Below are 27,661 nucleotides of genomic sequence, written 5' to 3'. Positions count from 1 at the left end.
GCGTCCACAGAGTCCACTCACCGCTCAAAACGCCATAGTTTTTGTTCAGTGCTACTTTAAACACCTCTGATTGGCCATTGCGAAATCAACAGATAGACCCATATGCCGCTCTTGGTTGGGGCGGGCGGGTATTGGTAGCTACTTGGTAGAATGGAAAGATAATTTAGATTTAGAATAACTAATCGGGTGATAACATTTTGATGTAAGTGAAATAATTCCAAAGGAATGTTCAAAAAAAAAATACATTAAATTAAAAACTAAATCCCTCTTGTTCTTGCCGCCCTAGGCGGCTGCCTAGTTCGCCTATAGGCACGCGTCGGCCCTGCGTACCAGGCTCCAGTGGAAACACAACTGGAACCGTTCCTTACCATTCTAAGAACCGTTCGACCCAACGGTGGAAAAGCGCCAATTGTTGTTGTGTAAACATACCCTAAATCCATAAAATTATCCCATAATGGGACCCCTAAAATATTCTACGAAGCACCTGTGTAACATGGGTGTTTCAGAAAGACAGAATAGGATCAAATTGCATCAAAAACATTTAACAAACATAATAGTAAATCCAGGCTAAGGGAGATGTAGACAAAAACAGAATAAATCCAGACACTGGTCAAGGCAGAACTAAAAACAACAAGGGAAACACTGGGGTAGAAATACACAGGAAAAGAAAAGGCTAACAAGGAACAGGTGTGGTTAATGATCACTATGGAAACTAACTAAGGGAAACTATGGGGAAAAAAGTAAAACAAGAACTAAATACAGGACGTTTCACTGCTACAATTCATCAGAACATTCCTTGTTTCCAACTTACAAAAAAAACAAGCATTTTTGAAGAAAGAAGCTTGACAATTTAAAAATTGTAAAAAAAAAAAAACCTGCCATTGTTTAATTCAAGTAAAGACAGAAAGGCAATTAGTACCAGAAGCATCACGTCAATTTAAACTGAATGAGCACAAGCCTTCAGATATTTGTGTCAAATGGATTTTGAAGACATCATACATTTTTTTTTTTTTCTGTCTTTGATAGATTCATAACTACTGTGGCTAAAAAGGTTGTCTTAAGTACAGAAATCATCATTCACACAGGTGCATTCCACTCACAGAATCTAATGAGGTCAAACCAACAGTCACGACTTCCGTACATAATTTGCTGTAAACTGAAGCCTGTGCTTCATGATGCTCCCAACTTGTATGACTATTTTCTCGTGGAACACAATGTCTGATCTGCTCCTTTCTATGAATTAACATGCATGCTGGTCACTGTTTAGCTGAATCTTATGCAAAAGAAGTTTGTTTGTCCTCCTTCGTGTCTTTTCCCAGTTGGTCGCATCTCATCACCACAGGATTCAGGACTGTCACTGGTACCAGTGGAAAAATAAATACCGAGGATAAGTAATGCTACAAACCACTGAGTCCATTACATCTGTGATCTCTGTGGTATATTACCATAGACTCCGGATGAAATTGAGGAAGGCAGTGAAGGCATTTTTAATTCTTTCTAGGAAAGATAAATTATAGTTCATAAAAACAATATTAGTCATGCAAATGTTGTATTGTAAAGCTGATTATAAGATGTGTTAGTTACCTTTCTGTGTAAATGCACATGCTAAAGCAAAAACCCCAGCTATAACCAAAACCACAGCCCATGTCACAGATGAAGCACATGAACTGCAGGAACTGCAAATGGTGCAGACTTCACACCCCTGCTTCTCCTCTAGAAAGAAAAGAACAAAAGAATTCTTCATTTACATTTATGTAGACTCACTTTTCACTGAACCTGCCCTGTGGAAACATCAGCGCTGTAAAGTTAAAGGCTGTAAAACTGCTTCTGTCAGGAACAATAATGTCTCTTTTTTCGCTCTAAAAGTCCTTTTCATATGATTCTTCAGTGCATTGAACTGTATTTACTACTTCACTGCACATACGTTAGTCAGCATGAAATGAAAATTGAAAATTCTTTGTAATATCGCAATATTTTTTCTAAATGATCTATCCATGCACATCATTTTTTTTTTTATTCATGTCCCTTGTAGTCTTTAATCAAAATAACTTCCCCTCCCTCTTGCAGCGACTTCTTTGATGAAGTGTTTACTGACACCCTACACGCCCTACCTTTGTTCTTGTTCCAGAAGACATTTCACTTAGATATGTCACAATAAGTAAGAAAAGACTAGTGCAACTTGCGTTTAATGCTGGCTTTAAATGTTCTTATGTGATGCTCAACATTTTAACTTTGACTTTTATCGATACATGGGCGAATATCAAATAAAGATGGAAGAGACTAAAATTCTGTGTGAATAATGTATCGCAAAAAAGCATATCACTACATAGAAAATTCAAATTCCAATTTTAAAGCAGTTGCTAGGCTTTAACGTGTTTTAAAGTCAAACAGATGTCACCTCATTACATTCATTATTTTCACTGTTTATGTTTGCACACCTTAAGTCCAAACTACACTTCAGTTTTGACACGAACGCTTAGTGCATACAGCCGGAACTCACAGCCTTTCAAAGCACTGTGATGGAAATTTTGAACTAATTTAATAATGAACTAACATTTCTTTTCTTCTACAGGCTAATAAGCTAACTTTGAAATAGAGAAATAGTCACTAGAACTGAGAGTTGTAACAAGTGGAAAAATTCTGCTGTGCTGGCTAGACAGCATCCTTCTAAGGATAAAAATAGTCTTTGAAAAATTGTTTGTTGAGTAATCTGAACTATTAACCCGGTGATATTTTTTGATGATCTTGTGATTCAGTTGTTCTAATCTAAATTTACTCTGCCAGTAAGCGGGGCAGAGGATCTGAGATGTTTTTCTTAAATCTGAACCAATCATATTAAGACTGATGATAATGTGTAATAGATTATGCCATACTGACTGTGAAATGTACCTGAAATCCTATAAAACCTGCTGTATTCCTTTGTTCGGAGAGAGATTCTCTGGGATTGATGGGAACTCTCCCGGCCGTGATTAAAGCTTTGAAGGACAAAAACTGGAGTCTCTGGTTATTGCTGCGCAGCAAGTCAGGTTAGGGAACACTTTTTGAGGGTCAAGACGTTGACCGAGATATTATTGAGTGTCGATTAGGAGAAAGGCCTGGGTCAGTGTTGCCATGTTGTGGACCAAAAACAAATTGTCAAGTTGTACATGTGAGCTGAGCATACAGTGTACATGTGTACTGTGCTGATGATGACATTTACGTCATGCACTTTAGATGTAGCCAACGTTAGAATATGCATTAAAAACTAAGGGTACGTTTACACGACAATGATGTACTAAAAGTGGAAAAGTTCTTTCTTTGTACAGATGACAATGTTATCAAAACCCCCGTTCACACGGATCCGCAAAAATGACTAAAAAAAACCCCGCTGTATTACGCATGCCAGACAAGTAGTTGGTAATGTCGCTTTGTAAAGAAAGACTGCACACCTGCGCACGTCGCACATACGCGTTCTTTTACAGGGCTCTCGCACCAATCGCGCATCTACGCGCCTTATTTTTACAGTTTACTGCACTTTGATATTCTTCTCATTATTTCCATATAACGGCTAATAAATCAGAAGTCTCGCACATTCACAGAAAACGTTGAAAAATAAGACTAAGTACCTAATACGCTTGATGTCACGGTTTTCATTTGCGTTTTTGCAGTTTACACAGAGATGCCAACGGTAGCGTTTTCAAAAACGTACTTGTACCTTGTACTTTGAAACACATTTTCAAAAGTTTGCGTTTTCAGGCCATTGTCGTGTAAATGAATGGCCAAAACCCATAATAAGTTTTCCGTTTTTAGTTGAAAACGGTGTCGTGTAAACAGCCTCTAAGTCCACTTTGGCTTCAGAAAAATGTGTTTAATGCTGGTGACGATATGTGTCACACACACTTTATGTGCAAAAACCACAGCTGCGCACATACTATGCTAATAATATTTACCTCAAGCACATTGTAAGCGTACCCTAGCATACACGTAAAAACCAAAGTATACTTTGGTTAATAAAATTTTTAAACTTTCTTGCAACCTATCATGCCTTCTGTGATGGTATCATGTGTAGGTCAATTTGGTGCATGTGCTTGGGTTTTGAAGCCCTGACCCTAAGCATACATAATGGCACACTTCTATACACTTGTGGATACAATGGCTGCCGTGTGCGCCTGTCCGTTAAGTCCACGAGACAGTAGGGTGTCCCATTCATCATTTTAGGTTTCAGAAGGATGCTCGCGAACGCCCCCTTTGCAGCCACTATGCGCACTTCGGCTGAGCCCGCAAGTTCGCGAGCTACGCAGAGGACTTTACCCGGCAGTCAAAGCGACGTTACGTCACGAAAGTGTGGATTCAGAGGAAGACCATGAGGGTTTAGGGTGCTATTTGGGATTCAGCCATAGTATGCAGCATTTTAAACAATTTAAAACCTCCTCAAAGTGTTTCGTTTTGGTAATGAGACCCACCTGAACATCCCACTGTCATTTGTTTGGTCTCTGTCTGTTGACCACTGGAGGCAGTGCAGTTGAGTGTCACATTTCTGTTGCCACTGAATGACATGAAAAGAACCAACGAAGAGTCGACAGCATTTCCAGAAATATACGATCCGTTGAACTCGCCGCTAGGTGTCCAGGACAGATTCACATTTTGGCCAAATGCAGTGCAATTAAGGGCCACGTGGCATTGGCCGTCTTTGTGGGAATCGAACATTTTCTGGATGTTTGGTTTCTTGAGTTTTTCTGGAGTTAGGACAAACATCGTATCAGTTATTCAATCTGGCTGAAAGTCATTACACTTTTAAAAATAAAAGTTCTTCATTAGTACCTATGGTTCCATGAAGAACATTTACCATCCATGGAACCTTTCCAATGCAAAAAAGGTTCTTTATAGTGGACAAAGGTTCTTTAGATTTTTAAAATGCACTACAAATAAATAGTTCTTGCCTGAAAGGTTTTTTGCAGAAGAAATGGTTCTTCTGTGGCATCACTTTTTGGAACCTTTATTTTTAAGAGTGGGTTTACTACACTGAAGACTGTTTAAAATAACTCTTCCTTACCTTGGACTATGAGATGAACTTTAACTTTTCTCCTAGTATCTTCTGAGTTGACCAGGGCCACAGTGTATGTCATGCTGTCGTCCATTTTCACATTGTTGATTGTTAAATCTCCCGTTTTGGAGTTGAGCTCAAGTCGACCCTGATGTCTCCAAAACTTGAATATAGTCACTATGCCATCCTTTAGACTTGCAATGTATGTTGTGTTCTGATAAATGGACCATTGAACTTTACTGAGGTTCCATGCTCTGTCTGCTCCAGATTTTAGGACAACTGATTGGCCAAGGTAACCAGTAATATGTTCCTCACTACAGCACACTGCAAAAAACACAGATCAGTCAATTTGTGTTAACACACTAACATGTCATAAAAGCATTTTGTTGCTTCGCAGAAAAGGGAAACGCCTGGTTTCCAGTGAAGCAGAATTCAGACTCACTTTATTTCTCAATCAATTTCTTCACAATAAATCTTCAACACTCTTGCCTAAAGGACCAAACTACAGTCAAACCAAAAATTATTCAGACACTAGATTTAATTTTTTTATATTTTTTTACTAGTGGGTGCAGGACACTATAGTTCATTTATGTGAGTGAGGATAGCAAAATAAAGTAAACTGTGTCATATTATACCCAAAAATTCTTCATACAGTGGACTACCAGTAAAATTGATAAAAACTTGGATCCAAAAATTATTCAGACACTTTGACCTGACCATGTTTTGCTTAAGTGTTATCTGACATAATTAAGATAATTTTTTTCTGACAGTTTAACTCCGAGGTCTTGTCATATTTTATTACTATTTTTAACTATAGTGAATAAACTGTATTAATGAATGAAATGTTCAAGGTGTCTGAATAAATTTTGGTTTAACTGTAGATATCATTAACACCAGAATTCAGACTCACTTTATTTCTCATTGACAGAACAATTTCTTCACAATAAATCTTTAACAATCTTGCCCAAAGAACCAAACTATATGTCATTAACACAACAAACTCTACACGATACAACAATATGAGAGTGAAATCCTGTAAACCCACCTTGATGAATACACACGATACAGAATAGCAAAATTCTCCATAGACTCATTGCTCGTTGGCTTGTCGACGTAAATCAACAGGTCCTTGACATCGAAGCCGTTGGATTTCCTTCACACCACTGCCACTGAGAGTAGTAGTCCTTATTCAAAACACAGTCGACTGAGATCTTCAGAGTCCTCCAACAACGCACCACTCGAAGGAAATGGGGAAGTGAAAAACACGTGCTTCCTCACTGCTTATCTCATGATAACTGATGGAAAGTACAAAAAAAGCAGCGTTACGAATAAGCCAGTGTTTTGAAGGACAGTCTTAGGGAAGAAAACAGAGATCATCCCTTCAATGTGTAATGGTCATCACAGCATTTTGAAATCAGTCATGACTCCAAGAATTAGCATGTGAATTAGCATTAAAAGCAGGCCTAAAAAAAAATCCCCGAACCGAGACACTTCCTCTTCATCACCCACATTATTCACAACTTAAATGTTTTTGCTGTGCATTGGCAACTGAAACTTTGAACTTGACCTTCAATGGATAAAGGTCAAGAACAACAACTTCATCTGTTTTACAACAGCAGTTTAAAGGAATTGGCAGAATTTGGCAGAACTCACCCTCATGTCGTTCCAAACCTGTGGAGCACAAAAGATGTTTTGCAGAACATGTTTGCCATACATTGTCTGTAAATGATATCTGTTGTGCTTATTAAAAAAAAAAAAAAAAAAAAAAACCCACACAACTCAAATTTGTATGTTCATGCTGCATAATGCCAGATTTAAGGCCAGTAAAGAAAACCAATGATATTTTTAAGGTCATTGTCATCCAATGAGGCTCTGATTTGAGGCACCATATTTGAATGCAGGCAAACAATAACTGTGGCAAAATGTAAGATTTTCAGTGAATAATGGCTTGTTCGAACATGGATGTTTCTCAAAACATCAAACACTACCATATGACCTTTGAATTGGAATATAGAACATGAGTCATAGTTTGTAGCACTAACCCAACCACAACAGATTTGGAACAACACGAGGGCAAGTAAATGGCATTTTTAGTTGTTTCTTTAAAGCAGACGGTTCTTAGACATTTTAAGAAAGGGTAACTTAAAATTATTTAAAATAAGACCAAACAAGCTGTACAACAGTGTTAAAAATATATTTCTTATTTTAATTCAACCTCAACATTTTTTTTTTTCTTCCTCCAGGATTTCATGAAAAAATATAAAAATATATACAGGTGCTGGTCATATAATTAGAATATCATCAAAAAGTTGATTTATTTCACTAATTCCATTCAAAAAGTGAAACTTGTATATTATATTCTTTCATTACACACAGACTGATATATTTCAAATGTTTATTTCTTTTAATTTTGATGATTATAACTGACAACTAAGGAAAATCCCAAATTAAGTATCTCAGAAAATTAGAATATTGTGAAAAGGTTCAATATTGAAGACACCTGGTGCCACACTCTAATCAGCTAATTAACTCAAAACACCTGCAAAGGCCTTTAAAGGGTCTCTCAGTCTAGTTCTGTAGGCTACACAATCATGGGGAAGACTGCTGACTTGACAGTTGTCCAAAAGACGACCATTGACACCTTGCACAAGGAGGGCAAGACACAAAAGGTCATTGCAAAAGAGGCTGGCTGTTCACAGAGCTCTGTGTCCAAGCACATTAATAGAGAGGCGAAGGGAAGGAAAAGATGTGGTAGAAAAAAGTGTACAAGCAATAGGGATAACCGCACCCTGGAGAGGATTGTGAAACAAAACCCATTCAAAAATGTGGGGGAGATTCACAAAGAGTGGACTGCAGCTGGAGTCAGGGCTTCAAGAACCACTACGCACAGACGTATGCAAGACATGGGTTTCAGCCGTCGCATTCCTTGTGTCAAGCCACTCTTGAACAACAGACAGCGTCAGAAGCGTCTCGCCTGGGCTAAAGACAAAAAGGACTGGACTGCTGCTGAGTGGTCCAAAGTTATGTTCTCTGATGAAAGTAAATTTTGCATTTCCTTTGGAAATCAGGGTCCCAGAGTCTGGAGGAAGAGAGGAGAGGCACACAATCCACGTTGCTTGAGGTCCAGTGTAAAGTTTCCACAGTCAGTGATGGTTTGGGGTGCCATGTCCTCTGCTGGTGTTGGTCCACTGTGTTTTCTGAGGTCCAAGGTCAATGCAGCCGTATACCAGGAAGTTTTAGAGCACTTCATGCTTCCTGCTGCTGACCAACTTTATGGAGATGCAGATTTCATTTTCCAACAGGACTTGGCACCTGCACACAGTGCCAAAGCTACCAGTACCTGGTTTAAGGACCATGGTATCCCTGTTCTTAATTGGCCAGCAAACTCGCCTGACCTTAACCCCATAGAAAATCGATGGGGTATTGTGAAGAGGAAGATGCGATATGCCAGACCCAACAATGCAGAAGAGCTGAAGGCCACTATCAGAGCAACCTGGGCTCTTATAATACCTGAGCAGTGCCACAGACTGATCGACTCCATGCCACGCCGCATTGCTGCAGTAATTCAGGCAAAAGGAGCCCCAACTAAGTATTGAGTGCTGTACATGCTCATACTTTTCATGTTCATACTTTTCAGTTGGCCAAGATTTCTAAAAATCCTTTCTTTGTATTGGTCTTAAGTAATATTCTAATTTTCTGAGATACTGAATTTGGGATTTTCCTTAGTTGTCAGTTATAATCATCAAAATTAAAAGAAATAAACATTTGAAATATATCAGTCTGTGTGTAATGAATGAATATAATATACAAGTTTCACTTTTTGAATGGAATTAGTGAAATAAATCAACTTTTTGATGATATTCTAATTATATGACCAGCACCTGTATATATATACAAAATATATAAAATATATAAACCTGAATATATGAAGAAGCCTCATTTTAAAAGTGAGATTTCTAGACCTGGAAAACTCATGTCAATTATTACAATCTTAAAATGACATGCATTTTGAAAATGAATTTTACAAGATATGCAAAGCTCTAAGAGTATGTTTACACAACTACAATGTACAAAAAACGGAAATTTTTTTCCTTTCAATTTTTCGCATACAGATGGCCGGTAGTTGGTGATGTCACTTTGTTTAAAAAACAACAACAACAAAAAAAAAACCCTACCTAGATTGAACACGTAATACGCATGCGCATGTCGCCGTTTTCACAGATTCGTGTTTTTGTTGTTTACACAGAGACAATAATGGTATTATTTTTTTTTTTTAAAAACTTTCACATTGAAATGCTTTTAGGCCACCAAAACGGCATTGTGTAAATCAACGGCCAAAACACAAAGTTTTCCGTTTTAGTTAAAAATGGTGTCGTGTTAACGGCCCCTAAAATATTTTATTGGGTAGAAATTCCATAGATATACATAATAAAGGCTAGATGTCTTACGGCGGAGTCTCTAACGTCATCACCGGCGGCCATCTTGTCACAGGCAAGCTTTCTAGCGGGCTCTGTGGTACCTGATGTAAGGTGAGTGATCTGCACGAACACAAATACTCTTATCTCGCTGAAATCTTGACGGATTTACAAATGGTTTGGTTTCTTAGAAACGTTATTAACGTGGCTATAATTCTGAATGCTTGAACATGTTGAAATTGCAGCTTTTCTTTTCGAAAAACGACTTAATCGTGCAGCATAGTTGTGTATCACGGCTACTTGCGCAAGTTATCAAGGCTGAGACCACAATAGAGCTGTTCAATTATATAGGTTTTACTGACACCAATAACGATTTTATGACAACTAATCTTTTGTCTAAATTACAATCTTTGTGGATGTGGTTGTAGTTATTAGCTGGCTAATAACAAGAAGCTTTGTGTGAGACTTAGTAGTTACAGTTTAGCTGCTACCCAGCAATTTTACATCAGTGGGAGAGGCAGAATTGCTCTTTCTTTTCAATATAACTTAAGTTGCACACGATTTCCAATTGGTTTGGTTTGTTAAAAACATCTTACATTATGATACAGGAAATTGCTGGCTTTATAGGAGAAGATGCCAGACTTTTGTGCAGCCTACGGATGCTCCAGTCGCCGTAGTCTCAAAACGAGAGCCTGTGGGATCACCTTTCACCTGTAAGATATGACAATATTATGATTATATTTGGGATAATCATTAGTTACTTAGTGGATGTATGTACAATACAGGTCCTGTTAGGAACAGCAGGGCTATGACATAATAGTATTACAAGATTGTTGTTGACCCAAAGCTTTTTACAAGTTTGTTTACACAGTCGCAGAATGTTTCTTTTGGACACCTTTTTTTTTTGGAACAGTGATCTCTGAAGTAGGCACAGTGCAATCAATGTCGAGGGGAAAAGCCTAGTAAATGGTCCATTGCAGCCGCATCCTGGTGTCACGAAAAGAGTCTGGCCGGAACAGAGCATTTAAGCATTATTGGTTCTGCCCAGACATTCCATTCGCTGAGGTTGCCCGGGGGAGAAGGAAAAGTTGATGTCTTTTATTAATTATGTAGTTACATTTGTGGTATTTAATTACATTTTGCTTTTCTTTATTTTGATTTAATATATTTCTCTGTTTGATTCTATTTTGATTTATTTGATGTTATATGTTAAATGTAAAGTTTCATTTGTTTCCTTCTTAATTTGTAATGGGCCCATCCTTTCCTTTATAAGCTGTTGCGTTGTTCATTTGAGGTGGTCAGCTTTAGTTTGTTGGTTTCCTTGTCTGAATTGGTTTGACTTTATTTTCTTTTTGTTTTGTTACTTTTTGTTTTTTTTTGTGTTGTAAAAGATTATGAGTTTGTAAAGTTGATTTTTTTCTTGGGTTCAAATAAAGACTCATTTTTGTCTAGTAAAAAGCTGGTGTTCCTTGTTCCTGACTTCTCTGTCCCTCACATGCATGTTCAGATATTCATACAACAATATTCTGGGGGCCATGAAACTTGTGAGAAAATGTTAAAAAAAAAATGCTGTCGGTGGCTGACAACTTAAAAAAAAAAAAAAAAAAAAAACACGGGCGGGAAAGAGTTTTAAACATATTTTAAAAATCCTTACCAAGTAAATAAACTACTGAAGTAAATTCATGGATTAGCTCCTAAATCTTCTGGAATCAAAGTTTTTTTTTTTTTTTTTTGAATAATTGTTACTTTTTTAATATACAGAAAAAGGAGATAACAGGGATGTCATAGAGAGGAGATTTGCACACAAGTAGGCTATATCTATCAATAAACATTGAAATCACTTTTAAATTTTCCATCAGGTGTACTCTTTGTGTATAGCCTATAATTTGCAGGCATCTGGAAACTGCTATTAATATGCGGGGTATTGAAATGACTTTTGAATACGCACTTTATTTTCACTTTCATATTCACTATAATGCGTACAAGAGAGCAGAGGTGCTGACCAGACATTATGTGATGCTCAGAATCTGTTGTGAACCAAATCCTCCACCATAGTCCTGTCATCATGACATGTAATAAGTGAAATCTGACTCCTGCTGCAGCTCGTGCTGTATGGAGTGGAGCAGACGCTTTCAATTTATAGCTGTAGCTTCCATTTTCCAACTGAACTAAATGGTTTTTATTCTTATAAAAAAGCAAAATGACAGTAGGGGCAGTGCCGCGGTGGGCAAGTATAATCAATGTACTGCCAAACACCACGTAACAACGAGTACTGCAGCGAGCCTAGGAGATATGGACTAAAATAAGCTTTGAAAACAAAATTAAGGCTCGAGAACTTTCGAAAACTACTACACACTGAGAACCACTGCTGAAAATACACTTTAAATACAGATTCTGTAATCAGACATTAAGCTTCATAAAAAAAAAATCAAAACATGAGCCAAACTCCTTAGAGTCGAGTTGATCTTTTATTTAAAAAAAAAAAAAGGCTGCAACATTTTTAGTTCTAAAATTATCCATTGCCAAAAAGGTTTTCACACAATAACCAAAAATCTACAAATCTCTTTACAACAAACCATTTTTTTTAAAGGGAAAATGTTAAAAGATTAGCTTAACTTTCATACAAAATGATAAAAAGTAAAAAACCAAAGTACAAAACTGCATCGCCTATATCCATGCATCAGGCCTAATAATGAAACGGTCAGTTCTGAAAATCAACCACCTACATCAAGTCAAATTCCCCTTTCACTGACGTCCACGCGTGTATAAAAAGAGATTGAGTTATGTACAGGATGTGAAAGAGGGGGGTAAACAGTGAGGTCGATTGAGTCATGGGTTGGACGAGATCATTAGTTTCCTCAAACCACTAGAAATCCAAGGCCGGTTCAGATACGGCCAGCTCTGTATGTCTGCATAGCTCTGTAGTCACAGCACGAACCAGGCACAGTTATGACATTTGGCACACGTTCATGTTTTTGCATTTTTATGTAAAGGTCACATTTGATTGACAGACGTACATACCAAACACAACAAAACCATGACTGTGTTTCGAAGAAAACCGCGCTGTATGGACAATGAGTTTGCTGGTGTACAGAACAATGTGAACGAATGATATAAAAGGCCCCTCGATTATTTAGGATAAAGAATAAAGTACTGCAAACGTGACGCATACGACATCTTAAAAACATTCACAACAGATACAGAGCTCAAGGCCGAGTAGAGTTACAAACATGCTTCTCATGTGCTTTTGATCCACAATCATAAAATAGTAAAGCACTTGATTGCTCTGCATTGATCAGCTACAATCTTATAGTGTTTCTATCACTTCTCATGGGTTCTGAAGCATAAACGTGGGCGTAGAGTTGATAAGGGCAGCCATATTATGGTACCTGGAATTGCTGGAGAATGGTCCGGATTGTACATCTCGCAGAGACTGTTTTGTGAAACTGTATTTGATCATGACACATCATTATTCACAGCTGAAATGCGTAAGAGTTAGTCAGTCTAGAGTCATCCTGACAGTCTCTAGATCCAAGTAGTTCATGTAGTGTTTAAAAAAGACATACAAACAGTTGTGTAAAAGTGATATCTAAAAGAAAAACGAGTGGTTCTGTCCCTCTGTCCTGTTGTACTGCCCTTGTCTCAGTCTCACTTTCCTCTTACACAGAGGTTTCTGACTGAAGCCGCATCACAAACTTGTGGCTCTTGGGGTCAATAAACTCCTCTCCTAGGTTGAGGAAGGGGAGGGGCGTCACTGTGACGACCAGGGCGAAATCGAGGCGGCGCAGGGAGAACACCAGTCCTTGACGCAGTGCTGACGTCACGGGCTCCTCGCTCACCAGAGTCCACTGCCGCCCCCTGCCGTTCTCACGCTGGTACTGCATGGTGGGGCCCGGGGTCAGGTACCGCTCCAGAAAAGCCTGATGGTCAGACGAAGAGATTAAAGACCAGTGGAGCAAGAACATCACCAATCAAAATGCATGTTTATTCGCATGCTATACTTCAACTAAATGTGCTTTAAACAGCATTTTGCCAATTCTTTATACTGGAATACTTGTAAAAATGTTTTTAAAAATTCATTTCCCACACCATATTTAAAATAAACTAGTGATGGAAAAAGCTGAATAAAAAAAAAGGTGAAAACACTGACCATATTATACATATATTATACAATCATATAATAATACATTAAAAAAAAAAAAAATAAAAAAAATAAAAAAACATTGACTGTCCGTATACACAAGTATATTTAAACAAAAAAAAAAAAAATATGATGAAATTAATTTAATTAGGAAAAGGATCATTTGTCTATGCAAGTAAAGTTTGTGCACTGGCAAAACACTCATTAAAATAATAATAAATAATATAAATACAGAAATTTGAAAAATATGAATTTGTTCATTATAAAGGGTTAGTTCACCCAAAAATGAAAATTATCCCACGATTTACTCACCCTCAAGCCGTCCTAGGTGTATATGACTATCTTCTTTCAGACGAACACAATCAGAAATATCTAAAAATATCCTTAGTCCTCCAAGGTTTATAATGGGTGTTAATGGGAACCAAAGGAAAAAAAAAAAAAAAAAAAAAAAAATGAATCCATACAACTCCAGGGGGTTAATAAAGGCCTTTTGAAGCGAAGGGATGCATTTTTGTAAGCAAAATATCCATATTTAAAACTTTATAAATTCAAATAACTAGCTTCCGGCAGATGGATGCATTATTTTATTTTTTTTAAATTTGGGTTCCCTTTCACAACCATTATAAACCTTGGAGGAACAAGAATATTTTTAAATATATCTCTGATTGTGTTCGTCTGAAAGAAGATAGTCATATACACATAGGATGGCTCGAGGGTGAGTAAATCATGGGATAATTTTCATTTTTGGGTGAACTAACCCTTTAAATTTATCAAGATGATTAGTTTAAAACATTTTAATTTGATTAAAAACATTTTTATTTTAATATTTAATATTTTCTTTAAATTTATTTTTAAAATTTTTAAATCATTTTACAGTGTTTTTGATAAAAACTCTTAAAACTGAATCTGTTGATAAATAAATAAATCCGTTTCCTATGCAATGCTGAACAATATATTAAAATTTAAAATAGTTTTTTTTTTTTTTTTTCTCCGTATTATACTACATACATAATTATCAGCTATTTCACATTTTAATCCAATTTTGTTAATGTCTAAAGTTTTGGCAGTTTAAATTAAAACTAAAATAAGGAGGAGTCAAGAAAGAGATACAGAAAAATCATATTAATGTAACTTTCGGTTCATTCTAGCATTGGAAAGTGATGTTGAGACAGTTGCTTTGTGGGATATATTGCTCAGTGAAGTCTGCTTATATGTTGCAAATATTGGGAAATGTAATAAGACGCTGGGTATTGCATGCATCTTCACTGCACATCATGTAGAAACAGTGAGCTATAGTGCAGTTGCAGTTAGGAAGTATCCCAGTAGCAGAAAGGTGTATTTGCTTTGTTTAAATCACCTTGGGCGTCATGTTGTGAGTGATGCAGAACTGCAAGTGAGCGATGATGCTCTCCATGCTGTGGTAGGGCTGCTGGCGTGTCGTACGCAGGTACTTCTGCATGGCTCGTGCCATTGGGGCGAAGATGGCCTGGGCCGCCTCTCGAGGGTCCATCACCTCACGGGGGTGCTTGGGCGACGTCGCGGCCTCATCGTCCTGAAGTCTTTTGATATGAGTGAACGCTTCCTCTACTGCCACCACCAGTCTGGGAGGAGAAAACGCAACTATGAGCAAATGTTCTCCACAGACAAAAGTTTCAATTTAAGAGACAGGAACCTCAGAACAACATGCAGTTACATGAAGGAACCTCATAAAACCATGCTCAGGTCACATTTAACTCCAAAAATCAAAGGAATAAATAAATAAATTTATATAAACACACACTTACATTGATTATTTTCATAATATTTAAACACTTTCCGTCTACATTCTGACTGATTCATATAGGTTTATATATTCATTATTGTATTAAATTTTTTCTTCTTTTTTTGTGAGATTCACTCAGATATGTGTGACTTTATCAAGAACTACGTCTTTTGAAGTGTTTTCCAAGACTCTGACCTGGCCTTGCGCTTTCGGATCCTGCGGTCCATCTCTGCCTCCTCATAGTAGTATTCGTTATGAGAGTTGTCTCTTCTGCGTGCGGCGGCGGCAATCATCGCACGAGACTGACCGGTTGAGTTATTGGTGCTGTTCTCTGGGGAGGAAAAATGAAAAACAAGTCAGAATCAATGGAAATACAAACAAATTAAATTTACTACTCAATTGTTTCATCGATTAAAAGTGAAACAGACACTTTGGGAAGTAAAACAGAGGAAAAAGGTCAGGATAAGAAAAATGCACGCAAAATGGAGAAAGAAAAATGACAAAGGTGTTGTGTACCTTCTCCCAGGGAGTACACTTTAAATCCAGACATCTTTTTAGACAGGATGGACTTGGGTAGATTGAGTAAAGCAGGGTTGTACACTGGGAAATCAGTGTAGTAGTGATCCAGGACCCACACCGCTGCTCGCTGGATACTGAGAACAAACACACACCCTTTACAACATCGATTCTTCACATTATTACTGCTATATTCTAGTGCTACATGATTACTTGGAATAAAACCAATACTGCGATATGGCTTAGTGCGATTATCAAACCACAAAGACTATTAATTAAATAATGTGTGTCCATCTCTGCATCTGCTCTGAGTTTGTGTCGCTTTAACACACGTTTGGGAAAACAACATGTCAACCCCACATTACATCAACAAAAGAGAAGCCTTAAAGAGATAATTAATTTTCATTTGAGCTATGTCATTTATTACTCACCCTCATGTCATTCCACACCCATAAGACCTTCGTTCATCTTCGGAACACAAATTAAGATATTTTTGATGAAATCCAATGGCTCAGTGAGGCCTTCATTGCCAGCAAGATAATTAACAATTAGTAAAGATGTCCAAAAAGGTACTAAGAACATATTTAAAACAGTTCATGTGACTACAGTGGTTCAACCTTAATATTATAAAGCGATGAGAATACTTTGTGCGCCAAAAAAAACAAAATAACGACTTTAACAATATCTAATGATGGCCGATTTCAAAACACTGCTTTAAAGCTTTAAGAATCTTTTGCTTCGAATCAGTGGTTCGGAGCGCCAAAGTCACGTGATTTCAGTAAACGAGGCTTCGTTACGTCATAAGTGTTTCAAAATTTCAGTGGTTCACCACTGGGGTGGCGTGACTTTGGCAGTTTGATACGCGCCCCGAACCACTGATTAGAAACAAAAGATTCGTAAAGCTTCATGAAGCAGTGTTTTGAAATCGGCCATTAAAAGATATTGTTGAAAAGTCGTTATTTTGTTTTTTTGGCACACAAAAAGTATTCTCGTCGATTTATAATATTAAGTATGAACCACTGTAGTCACATGAACTGTTTTAAATATGTTTTTAGTACCTTTTTGGACATCTGAAAGTGTTAATTATCTTGCTGGCAATGGAGACCTCACGTAACCATCGGATTTCATCAAAAATATCTTAATTTGTGTTCCGAAGATGAATGAAGGTCTTACGGGTGAGGAACAACATGAGGGTGAGTAATAAATGACAGATTTTTTTTATTTTTGGGTGAACTAACCCTTTAAGGGCTCCCTGCAGTTTTCCGCCAAAATATAATGATTTGCCATTTCAAAGTGAAGAAATTAAGACAGCCAGTATAATGGTAAAATCAAATTTAGAATGAAATAATACAAGAGAAATTATTTTTATTTAGTAATAGTATTCACTATTATTATAATTATTATTATTATATAGTCATATTGATATATAAATAATATTTTTGGCTAAATTTTGCAGTCCAACAAACTAGCACAGCAGACCTGGAGCTTTTTTTTTTTTTTTTTGCTCATTTTAAATGGCAATCCTTCCCCTTAAAAGTTAATGTAGTTGTGAGCTGTACTCAGTTAGCGCTCTCACCTGAGGTGTCCAACGTTGTAGAAGCGACTGGCTCCATCAGTGGTGCGAACCACTTTGAGGCAGAAGGCCGGCCTGAGGTGCCTCACCTCCAGTAGCACAAGCGCCAAATACTGAATGAACAGCAGCGCGTCCACCAGCGAGACGGCGTATCCCACGATGCCCCTGTAGTCACGCTCTCTGGGCTCCAGCACCCTCACGCCATAGAACAGCCAGTAGGATGCCACAAAGAGGAAGACCAGCGCCATCAAGAGGCAGCGGAAGACGAAGAAGCGCGGGAGCGTGGCGCGTGGAGGGCGGAAGAACAGAGCCCAGGACGAGATGAGGAGGACGAGGAGCTTGAAGGCCAGAGAGACATAAAGGCCTTCGCACGGTGTACCGCAGGGCTCCAGAGAGTCACGCCACAGCAGCTGAGGCAGCAGGAGGAAGGCCAGAGGCGTCAGGAGGGCAAACAGGCCCAAAATGCCGCTCAGAACGGGCCCGGCGAATCGACGGCACTCCAGGGGTGAAGAGTCCTCGAGCTCTTTAGACGCCCGTGTGAGGTCCTCATTAGAGACGCTGTGCTCGGACGTCCCGGTCACAACGGTGGTGGTCTCGCCCCAGTTATCATCCTGACAGGAAATCAAGAGAGAGTCTGTGAGTGACAATAAGACACTGAGAAGAATGGGAACATCTTAAATATGAGTCTGTTACTCGCACAAAACTATTGCATGATTTCAGAAGACTTGGAATAGAGCACGAGTCAAGGATATTATCATCAACTATAAAAAAAAAGAAAAAAAAGAAAAAAAAAAGAAAACAACATTTCTTCTATCTGAAATACAGCTGAAATAAAATAAGACAAATATTAGTTGAAAAACCAAAACTAAACAAAAATGAGAAATGTTGCCTTGGCAATAAACTGAAATATGGTTCAACATACAGGTAAGTATGTTGAACCAAAACATTTAAAGAGAAGTAATTTCTTGACAATTAAAAGTGTTATATAGCCCACTGAATCATTCTCAGACTTAATGCTGACAACAATGGAAGCACTTGGGAGAGAACTGTCAGGAGACTTATTTCTTACCACAAAAGAGGACAGTGGTACAAGAGGATTAACAAATCATTGTTTTAAGTGTGAAAATATAGCAAGAGTAACACAGAAATTCAAAAACAATGGACTTGTGACAAGGCCCCTGAAATAATCAGGCCTTCATTTTAAGCTTTCATTCAGTGATGAGGGATTTTTTTGTTAGACAAAGAGCAGGAGAAATACCAAGCAAGTGTCTCAGAGCCAGCAAAAGCTATGAAAAGAGTGACTGTTTATCTCACAGAGTAAGATGCAGCCTGCAGAAATGACGTGCATGGTTATTGTTCTCACTGGAACTACCTACTGTAGCCAAAGCACAATAAAGTCAGATAGCCATTTCCAAAGCCCATATGTACAAAAATATAGACTTTTTTGCACCATTAAAAACAAAACGACAAAAGCGCTGTACAAAAATAAATAATAGCAAATTAAATAAAAATAAATAATAAATGAGAGTAGAAATTAACATGTTAGAACAATTTTAAACTCTATGGCTGGTCAAAAAGCCAAATCCAAAGAAAGTTTTTAATTTAGATTTAATGTGTCCTAAAGTTTTTTTTTTGGTTTGGTTTTTTTATAATTTTCATTCATCTCTAGTTTTCCCAAGGTTTTGTATGTACTGACCCGGTCATCTCCGCGTGTGGACTCTGCGTCCAGCAGTGGTTCTCCAGGTGCCTGGATGGTGACAGACTTGTCTCCTCGACTGCTGCTGTCTCTGCTCTTAGAGCGATGTCTGTCTCTCCTGTCCCTAAACACCATGGGGGAGGAGGAAAAAAAAAAAAAAAAGTTACATAATACAGCACTGTCCTTCACAATCAGCAAATAAACTGAGCTTTAAGAGGAAAAGCCACTAAAGCCGTCTTTTCACTGATAACATTTACATTTCATAATGCTTGTCACCATTTTCATTATCACAAAAAACTATGGAAGCTTGTTTCCACCACTGAATAAAAAAATATATATATATATATATAAAAGAGGTAATTGTGAGTTATCTTACAATTCTGACCTTTTTCTTGCAATTGCAAGTTTCACAATGGCCTGGTTTCACAGACAAGTCAGGGTTAGGCCTTAGTTTATTTAGGACATTAGCTTTTATAAATGTGCCTTAGAGAAAGAAAAAAAAACATTACTGGTGTGCATCTTGGAACAAAACAATGGCACTGACATATTTTAAGATATGCCAGTGCAAGTTGCTTTCAGTTAAAACAACTAAAACATGCATTTTAGTCTAGGATTAGGCTTAGGCCCTGCCTGTGAAACCAGGAGCATAACTTGCAATTCGAACTTCATTTCTCACAATTACAAGTTTACTGGTTACATCTCACAATTCTGAATCTTTATCTTAGAATTGTAAGATATAAACTTGCAATTGTGAGTTATAAAGTCCCAAGAAACTAGAAATACAAGGCACTAGAAATAAAAAAATACTAGCTTAAATAAACTGTATAAAGTAGCTAATCAAATGTATATTAAAAAAAACAAAACAAAAAAAAAAAAAACACTGTATATCTTCACTGTGTAAATTAAATATACATTTTAAAGTGAGACAAAAGTGATTCAGTCAAGAGCAGTGAGAGATGTTCTCTCTTTTGTTTGATCAACATTGACACAGACAACAGCAGGTTTATTAGGCTGTTGTCCCAAATGTACGGATCCAATATACTGCATTTCGTATATGCGTTTTCTTTCTCAACTGTTTATGTTCACTTAAGACATAATGACTGTTTACAAGGATACTTGCAAAGATGGACATTTTGGCAAGTGTGTGTATTTAACCACTGAGGCCCAATTATACGGCAAAAAGAACTCAGTTCAGTGCTCTATGAGGAGTGGCTTCATGTTGTCGGAGAATTTTTATTCAATACATAATAAACAATTATAGCAGAAGTATTATGAAGCAGTGAGAATAATTATTACAAAGGTCAGACGCATTTGAGTCTCTGAGAAAGTCTTGTGGCCCACTGAGCAGTTTTTGCAAATTTCCATCAAACAAAAGATGGCTGTGAAAGACCAAGGGAGATACTTTAAAACCATTATCAAGAGGTGCGACTGTGAAATAAATGTCACTTGGAGGCATCTTGCCTTTGGGAAAGAGTTAAATTGTCCTTGGAAAATGTTAAAATTAAAGATTGAGGCATCTTGCCTCTGAGAAAGGGTTGATTATCAACTGTCAGGATTACACAATCAGAGAGAAAGGCAACAGATAATCTTATGGCCACCCTGGCCAGAGACAAATTCAGATGTCCTGCAGGCATCTTGGATTTGTTGCTTTGTCCAATAAAGCCTTATTTTGATTTCTGGAACTCTGCCTCTTGAGCTTCATTGGCAAGAAAGGGAAGACATGTCTCCACGACAATGTGCCAGCGTCTCTCAGACAGCGCTCAGAAACAGTGTGCGCATATAGCAAAATGAGTTCTCTTTCACTGCTTATTGTGTTTCAGCTGTTTAAAATCACTTGTTTTTAAACTACAATGCTAAAAAGCGTATGCAAACGATAAGCTTTAGTGACCGCGGAGCACAGCAATGTCACATGAGCGTAACTGCGATAGAGACGTTAGTCCAAAATGTAGGATTAATCGCATCTACCGGTATATTACCCACCCCTATTTGACATACATTTGAAATGAATATGGGATTTGCATGTACCTGTGCTTGCGAGAGCTGCGTGAATGGGAAGACTTGTAGGAATATCCCGAGTACTGCGACTCGTTGTCCATGTCTGGGGCTGGTGGGCGGGGTTTGTGGGCCCCAGCTCCGCCCCTGGAGCGTTCTGTGGTTCCGCCCAGCTGAGTCTTGCGCTCCGAGATGGATTTGGATGACAGAGTCAATGGCAACTTCAGCAGTTCCACCTTACTCCTGAGAGAATCTATCTTGGAGGCTGACGGAGAGGAGAGGACAGACCTGCGAGGAAAACGGTGAAAAATTAGCTCTTTACGAAATCTTTGACAGTGGCGTCACAACACAGAACACTTGAAATGCTCACATAAGTTAATTTTAAACCCGAAACACTGTGTTTAGGTTATCAACAGTATATTTAATACAAGGATTGCAATTTTAAAAATATTGAAAATGCAAAAAAAAAAAAAACACAATATGTATAAATCGCAACAGCTTGCATTAAATTTTAATATGATTTTAATACTCAAGTTAAAAAAAGTCAAAGTTTTGGGTTGACTCATTTTGGGTTATTACATAAAAAAAAAAAATAAGAATAAGAAAACATGCACATAAATACAATAGAAACACATTTATAGAATAAATCCCTCGATACGCAACAAAAAAACTCTCAGACTCAGAGGATTTGAATGGATAACTGGACTAACCAGCGGACCAATCCCATCACACAGCATCTCAAATGTTGTTTTGGTCTTTCTGAAATGCCTGAACCAAAGTCTGTCATCAAAATGATTTGATTTAATTCCTTCCTAGAAGCGTCTCACACAATTGCATTCCCAAACACCAAGCATCCGAATGCAAGAGAACACAGCAGCGTTCATTGCATTTCATCTGCCGCTCTGAGACGCAAGTCTTTTATGAAGTAGGAAAAAAAAGAGCCACAGTTTCTTCCCCGATTGGAGCCAATTTCCCAGAAAGTGATGGTATTAGACAGTTAGTTGACAATTTACTGCCAAAACAATGAAGCACCTCAATTATATTTGTATTTTGGTTTCTAACAGACTCAAGTTATATGTAAAACACGTAAATCGCGAGCGGCAAAGAGGAAACACTCTTACAAATATAATCTAAATTGATTTTACACACATATTATTTAGTAAGTTATCGTATATTTTCATCAATGTCACACAGCCCTAATTTACATATATTTAAACACAAAAGCCCACATTTGACCTTCATGTAAAAACACTTGGCCTCATTCGTCAAACAAGGGCTGTGGAAATTGTTCTTAAATCATTCTCACCCAAATTGTCTCATTTCAATTAAACGCAACAACGATTTTACACAGAAATTCGTTCTGCTCATGTCATGAATGATACCATTGTACTCAAACATCTCAGAGGAATATATATATATATATATATACATACATAATAGCATTCCTAATCATTTCAAAATGACTTCAAGTATGTTACTGAGATAAACAGGTGACATTAAAACACTCTGTAATGCTTGAAGAACAACAAAAACACTTTGTAACTAAGCTCCGCCAAGCGTCCTGCACAAGGAGCTCAGCATCTCCATAAAAACCCCATTACTCAATAACACACACACACACACATTCCCCAGCCATCGCCTGTCATCTCCACAGCAACTGAGCTTGGCTGTTACTATGGGAATGAATGTGGGGGTATGTGTGATGGGTCAGAAGAGGGGTGAAGGGCTCCGTTTCTATGGCCGCCTGACCTTTACTCGTACACCCATATATGAAAGTATGAAATTTAAACCAGTATTAGGAAATAACAGTCTATTTTTGCATGGTTGCAACAAATGAGTCAATGTGTTTTGCTCGTTCTAAAGTAACGACTCAATTCGATTATCTAAATAAGAGCCGACACTGTGACATCTATTTTTGCTCTTCTCGCTCACATTTCTGTCTCCTAACAAGACTCATGTGAGACGGAACGAGACAGACAGCGTTTCTTCAAGCACAAACACACATGCTGAGTGTGTGTGGGCCGTCAGGAGTTGTTTACAGAGCTGATAAGACACCATTTGTCCAGGACGGATTCAGAACATGTGTCACCCATCAGTCTGAGGAGGGATACTGCTCTTCTTTAGACCACAGTCCTTCAGGACCAAACTGTGAATCAAGTAGAGCTGGGAATTGAACTGAAACAAACTGCTTATATTCCAAAAGCGAATTAACACTAAATATTCACACACACAACATATCAATTCTTGCATTGCTAACAGAAATCACAAACTAACCTTTTTTTTGTTTTTTTAATTCAGTTAATGACGGTAAATATTGGTTAATGCAACAAGCCAATCATTGGCAAGTTTATTTACAGTATAAAGCGCATTTCCCACATACCAGTAATTTAATTTAAAAAATTTTTTTATCAAATGTTGTTTATAAGGAATACCACTAAAATGTATGTTTATTGTATACTTCTATTTTTCATTTTTGTTCTGTAGCCTATATTGAATTTAAATATTTTTTTTGTTTATTTTGTGGAGTGAGGGGAACTAAAATAGAATACCAATGTGACTGCATTTCTTTTTTCTCTCAACAACGCAAATTTGACCCAGTACGACTTGTATTCTGATGCGACTTTTTTCCTATAAAGGCCCGGTTTCACAGACAGGGCTTAGACTAAGCCAGGATTAGGCCTTAGTTCAATTAGGATATTTAAGTATCTTTTATAAACGTACACTTTACTGGTGTTCATCTTGAGACAAAACAATGGCACTGACATATTTTAAGATCTGTCAGTACAAGTTGCTTTCAGTTAAAACAACTCAAAAAACATGCATTTTAATCTAGGACTATCTTAAGAAAGAATAGGGGTGTAACAATACCCTCATGTCATGATTCGATACATATCATGCTACTAAACTCACGATATGATATTATTGCGATACTCCAAGACATATGGTAAAAGGTTAACAAAAAAACATACTGTTGATTAAAACGCTAAATTTAGTATTATACTGGGGGCTTTGACTTGGTGCTGGTAACCCAGTGCACATGACAATGTTGACACCAGAATAAAAATATTCATGATTCTGAAGCTGAAAATACAGAATTATTTTAGAAGAATAAGCTTGCACTCCGTCACTGACTAGATATATTTTTAAATAATGTAGGCCCCTTTTTACTGGTGGTATAAGACATTTAGCATTATCAGGATTCAGGAGGTATAAGACATTTATCATTATCAGGATTCAAATATTCGCCCACTGCATTATTACACATTATATTCAACATTATATATAGTAGTTTTCAACATTATATATAGTAATTTTCATTTTGGGTGAACTACAGCCTACTACACAATACATACTGTGACTATCCACAATACATATTTCGTGTGAGGGCAAAAGATTCCCATGCAGATTTCGCAACGGTTCAAGTTGGTCGAGCGGATTCACCATATTAACCAAACAGAAAGCTGCTTGGTTCAAAAGTGAATTTTGTGCAAGCTGTGCTTCATACATCCCTACACTATTGACTATAGACAATGGACCATTTTAATTTCACTAATGTGACCACACCTGGGACACAGCTGCAAACACTTTCGTGTTTATGTGGGAAATGCTCGTAAACACTTCAGCTACAGGTGTGATGAGTGAAAGAATCTGAAAAAACAAACAAAAAAAAACTTATTGGTTGTATAAATAAATGTAGAAATGTTGGCTCAACTTGGCTGATATTGAGTATTATTTTTAATGTCATGACCAATAGCCTAACAAAAAGGATGGACAATATAGTGAATATTCCAGTTTTAGAAGAGAAAATGGACGTCACAACAATATAATATACAAAAGTAAAGATTAATACCTGATAATTATTAAACTAAATAAAAACTACATCTGCACAGCTACATGAGACATCATTAAAATAAGTAGACAGACCTCAAGACCAAGTCCATGATACCAACATAAGGGTCCACATCCTACAACATAGCAACTGAATATAAATCCAGGACAGCATGACTAGGTTTTGCACCAAGTTCATCTGGTATTCAGTGCGTTCAGCAGCTGCAGTAATGTGTGTGAAGGTTAGGCGTGGCAGCTGTGATTTATGAACGAAGACACCGGTCCCAGGTGTGTATTCTGCCTGGATATACAGTTACCCATTATTCCAGGTCTCATCTGACCTATTTAAACAACAACACAGTTGAACAAACACACATGCTCAAGTGTCACAAGACACATTACAGGCACTAATTGAAGCCTAAAAAAAATCAACTACACTGCACTTTCGTTTATGAAGGTTCAAAAACATATTGTAACGTCAAAATGTTTTAAATGTGCGTTCATTGAGTGTTTCAATCACATTCTCGGGTTACAGTCTCCTAGGAGACGGCACAGGAGACATCTGAGCTCATTGAACCGCACGGGCCTCAAAGCCTCGGACTGGCGGCGTCAATCACCGCCGCGTGACATGCGCGACACCTACGCCGCCCGCGCCTACGAGAGTCCGAGGCTTTCGGGCCTTCATGCAACCGCACTCGACGTGATACAGTAAACTAAATACAACGTGAACGAACAAAATAAAGAAAAAATATCGATTTTTTTTTATACGTTCTGCATGCAAGTAGAAAAGGTTTATACAACAAAAACTTAAATAAAAGAGTATCTAGTACGAGCATTACTTAGTGAGGTCTTGCTGCGCTTGAGAGCGACATAAAAAAACAATGACAAATCACTTTTAAAACGTGCATGGAATGAAAAATACGAGTTTGAATTAAATTTATGCAAGTATAAGGTTAAAATCACTAAGCTCAGACGCAAAAAAGTATGCATTTTGAGTTCAGTTTCGAGGAAATCGCAGACAATTAAAAATAAACTAAATATTTCTCAATTACATTTATGGGTATTTTTATATTACTTTTACATTACTTGCATTGTCTTAAAATCAAATGTAACAGCATCCAGTGAATAAGTATCACTAGCGATGCTCGATTGGTCAACGAATCGTTCTTTTGAACCGGATCCTTTTAATCAATCAGTCGAAACGATTCGCTCCATATCAGTAAATAGCTCGACTGTGAGGCGAGTGACATGTTGGATTCATAGACACGAAAGCATGTCAAAATAACAATTAAAAAGAGTTAAATATAAGTTTAAAAAAGACAATGCTTCTGGGAGGGAATTCTAACGATTACTCAAACGAAGCGGTTTATGAAACGAATCGATTCGCTAAAATGAATCATAACGCTAAATATCACTACATCGAGATACGACTAAACAGAAAAACCAACACTTTCTTTCAGTTTAAAACTATCAATTGTGCTTACAAAAAGATTCAAAACATACATCGTCTTGGGCTATAATTGGGCGTACCTTTTCTTCCGATCGTGCGCTTTTGTGGATCTCTGAACACAAAGAAGAGTCCGAAAGAAGCTCTGAAACAAACCTTCATTCAAATGCCCAGTTTACAGAAAACAATGAAAGCGAATCTTGAGGTTCCTTTCCAGAGCATTTAATTGCAAAGTCCACGATAGATTTACGGCCGACTGTTTTACTTTAAATGTATCGTGCAACACCACACTGAATATAATAGACTGTCCGGATAGAAAACCATCTAAATTAGACATTAATGAGAAACTGTTTCAAAAACCGAAGTATGATACTCTCTGCATCCCCAATAACAAACATGCAGCAACCACTTTCACTCGTGTCTTTGTATCTCTTCTCACCAGAACAATAATCCACACGATACAAAAAAGAAAACCAATTCCTCTTTTCTTGATAAACTCACAGTTTGCAGATGAGTAAAATCCTCTTCTTGTTGTTTAAGAGCTCCGGATAAATGAAGGTGATATGTTCTCTGGCCTGCGGCTCTACTTTGCGTCCGTGTTTTTTTTTTTTTTTTTTTTTCTTTTCCCTTCACAGAAACTCACATATTTCCGTCTCCATTCAAACCTGAGCTGATACACGCCCCGAATGGAAGCCCGACTCGACCCGACCTCCCCCACGTTCCTGCTCCGCCTTCCATCATCACACCCTCCACACACACACAATACACGAGTCATGAGAATGCCATTAGATTAAATAGTTTGAACTGCAGGAATGATCTAAATTTTGGAATATATATATATATATATATATATATATGAAACTGCAGGAATGATGACCTAATTTTTTTGTTTATTATTTTTTGTTCATTATTATGTTTACTTGAATCTGCAGGAATGACCTTATATTTAATGTTTATTTAATTATTTATTTTATTAATTTATTCGAAACTGCAGGGATGACCTATATTTTGTTACATGTTTGTTTATTTATTTATTTGACCTTTATTTAATTATATGACCTCATTTTGTAAAAAAATATTTGAAAATTATTTTATTCGAAAATAAATAAATGACCCAATTTTTTGATAATGTTTATTTATTTATGTATTGGAAACTGCAGGAAGGATCTAATTTTTAACTATTTTTATTATTTATTTATTTGAGATTTATTTTATTATTGAATTGAGATTATATCTTTTAAAATCTTTCCAATTTGCATATACACATT

At 37.3% G+C, this 27,661-nt stretch overlaps 2 protein-coding genes across 6 annotated transcripts; both read right to left on the bottom strand.

Moving 5' to 3' along the window:
- Positions 1-521: 521 nt before the first annotated feature.
- si:cabz01074946.1 (T-lymphocyte surface antigen Ly-9) lies at positions 522-6,403 on the bottom strand. Of its 4 annotated transcripts, none has more exons than XM_051898819.1 (6): positions 6,069-6,403; positions 5,033-5,347; positions 4,443-4,715; positions 1,585-1,713; positions 1,446-1,493; positions 522-1,357 (listed from the first exon to the last, which is right to left on the bottom strand). In XM_051898819.1, exons 1-6 carry the CDS (start codon positions 6,115-6,117, stop codon positions 1,275-1,277), a joined length of 897 nt encoding a protein of 298 aa, XP_051754779.1. In that variant the 5' UTR covers positions 6,118-6,403; the 3' UTR covers positions 522-1,274. The 4 variants fall into 4 exon arrangements, with proteins under 4 accessions (XP_051754779.1, XP_051754778.1, XP_051754780.1 ...); XM_051898818.1 differs by having other exon boundaries at positions 1,446-1,497; positions 6,069-6,398; XM_051898820.1 differs by having other exon boundaries at positions 522-1,493; positions 6,069-6,401.
- Positions 6,404-11,893: 5,490 nt separating this feature from the next.
- Positions 11,894-27,146, bottom strand: vangl2 (VANGL planar cell polarity protein 2). Of its 2 annotated transcripts, none has more exons than XM_051898802.1 (8): positions 26,895-27,146; positions 21,152-21,406; positions 19,127-19,250; positions 17,434-18,041; positions 15,858-15,994; positions 15,537-15,672; positions 14,937-15,180; positions 11,894-13,358 (listed from the first exon to the last, which is right to left on the bottom strand). In XM_051898802.1, the coding sequence occupies exons 2-8, from the start codon at positions 21,220-21,222 to the stop codon at positions 13,098-13,100; spliced, it is 1,581 nt and encodes a 526-aa protein (XP_051754762.1). In that variant the 5' UTR covers positions 21,223-21,406; positions 26,895-27,146; the 3' UTR covers positions 11,894-13,097. The 2 variants fall into 2 exon arrangements, with proteins under 2 accessions (XP_051754762.1, XP_051754764.1); XM_051898804.1 differs by lacking the exon at positions 26,895-27,146 and adding an exon at positions 26,477-26,493.
- Between the last annotated feature and the right edge of the window lie 515 nt (positions 27,147-27,661).

This window comes from Ctenopharyngodon idella, chromosome 7 (assembly GCF_019924925.1).
Source record: "Ctenopharyngodon idella isolate HZGC_01 chromosome 7, HZGC01, whole genome shotgun sequence".
Classification (NCBI taxonomy): domain Eukaryota; kingdom Metazoa; phylum Chordata; class Actinopteri; order Cypriniformes; family Xenocyprididae; genus Ctenopharyngodon; species Ctenopharyngodon idella.
Note: the sequence above shows the minus strand (reverse complement) of the source record. Positions and strands in the feature narration are given on the sequence as shown.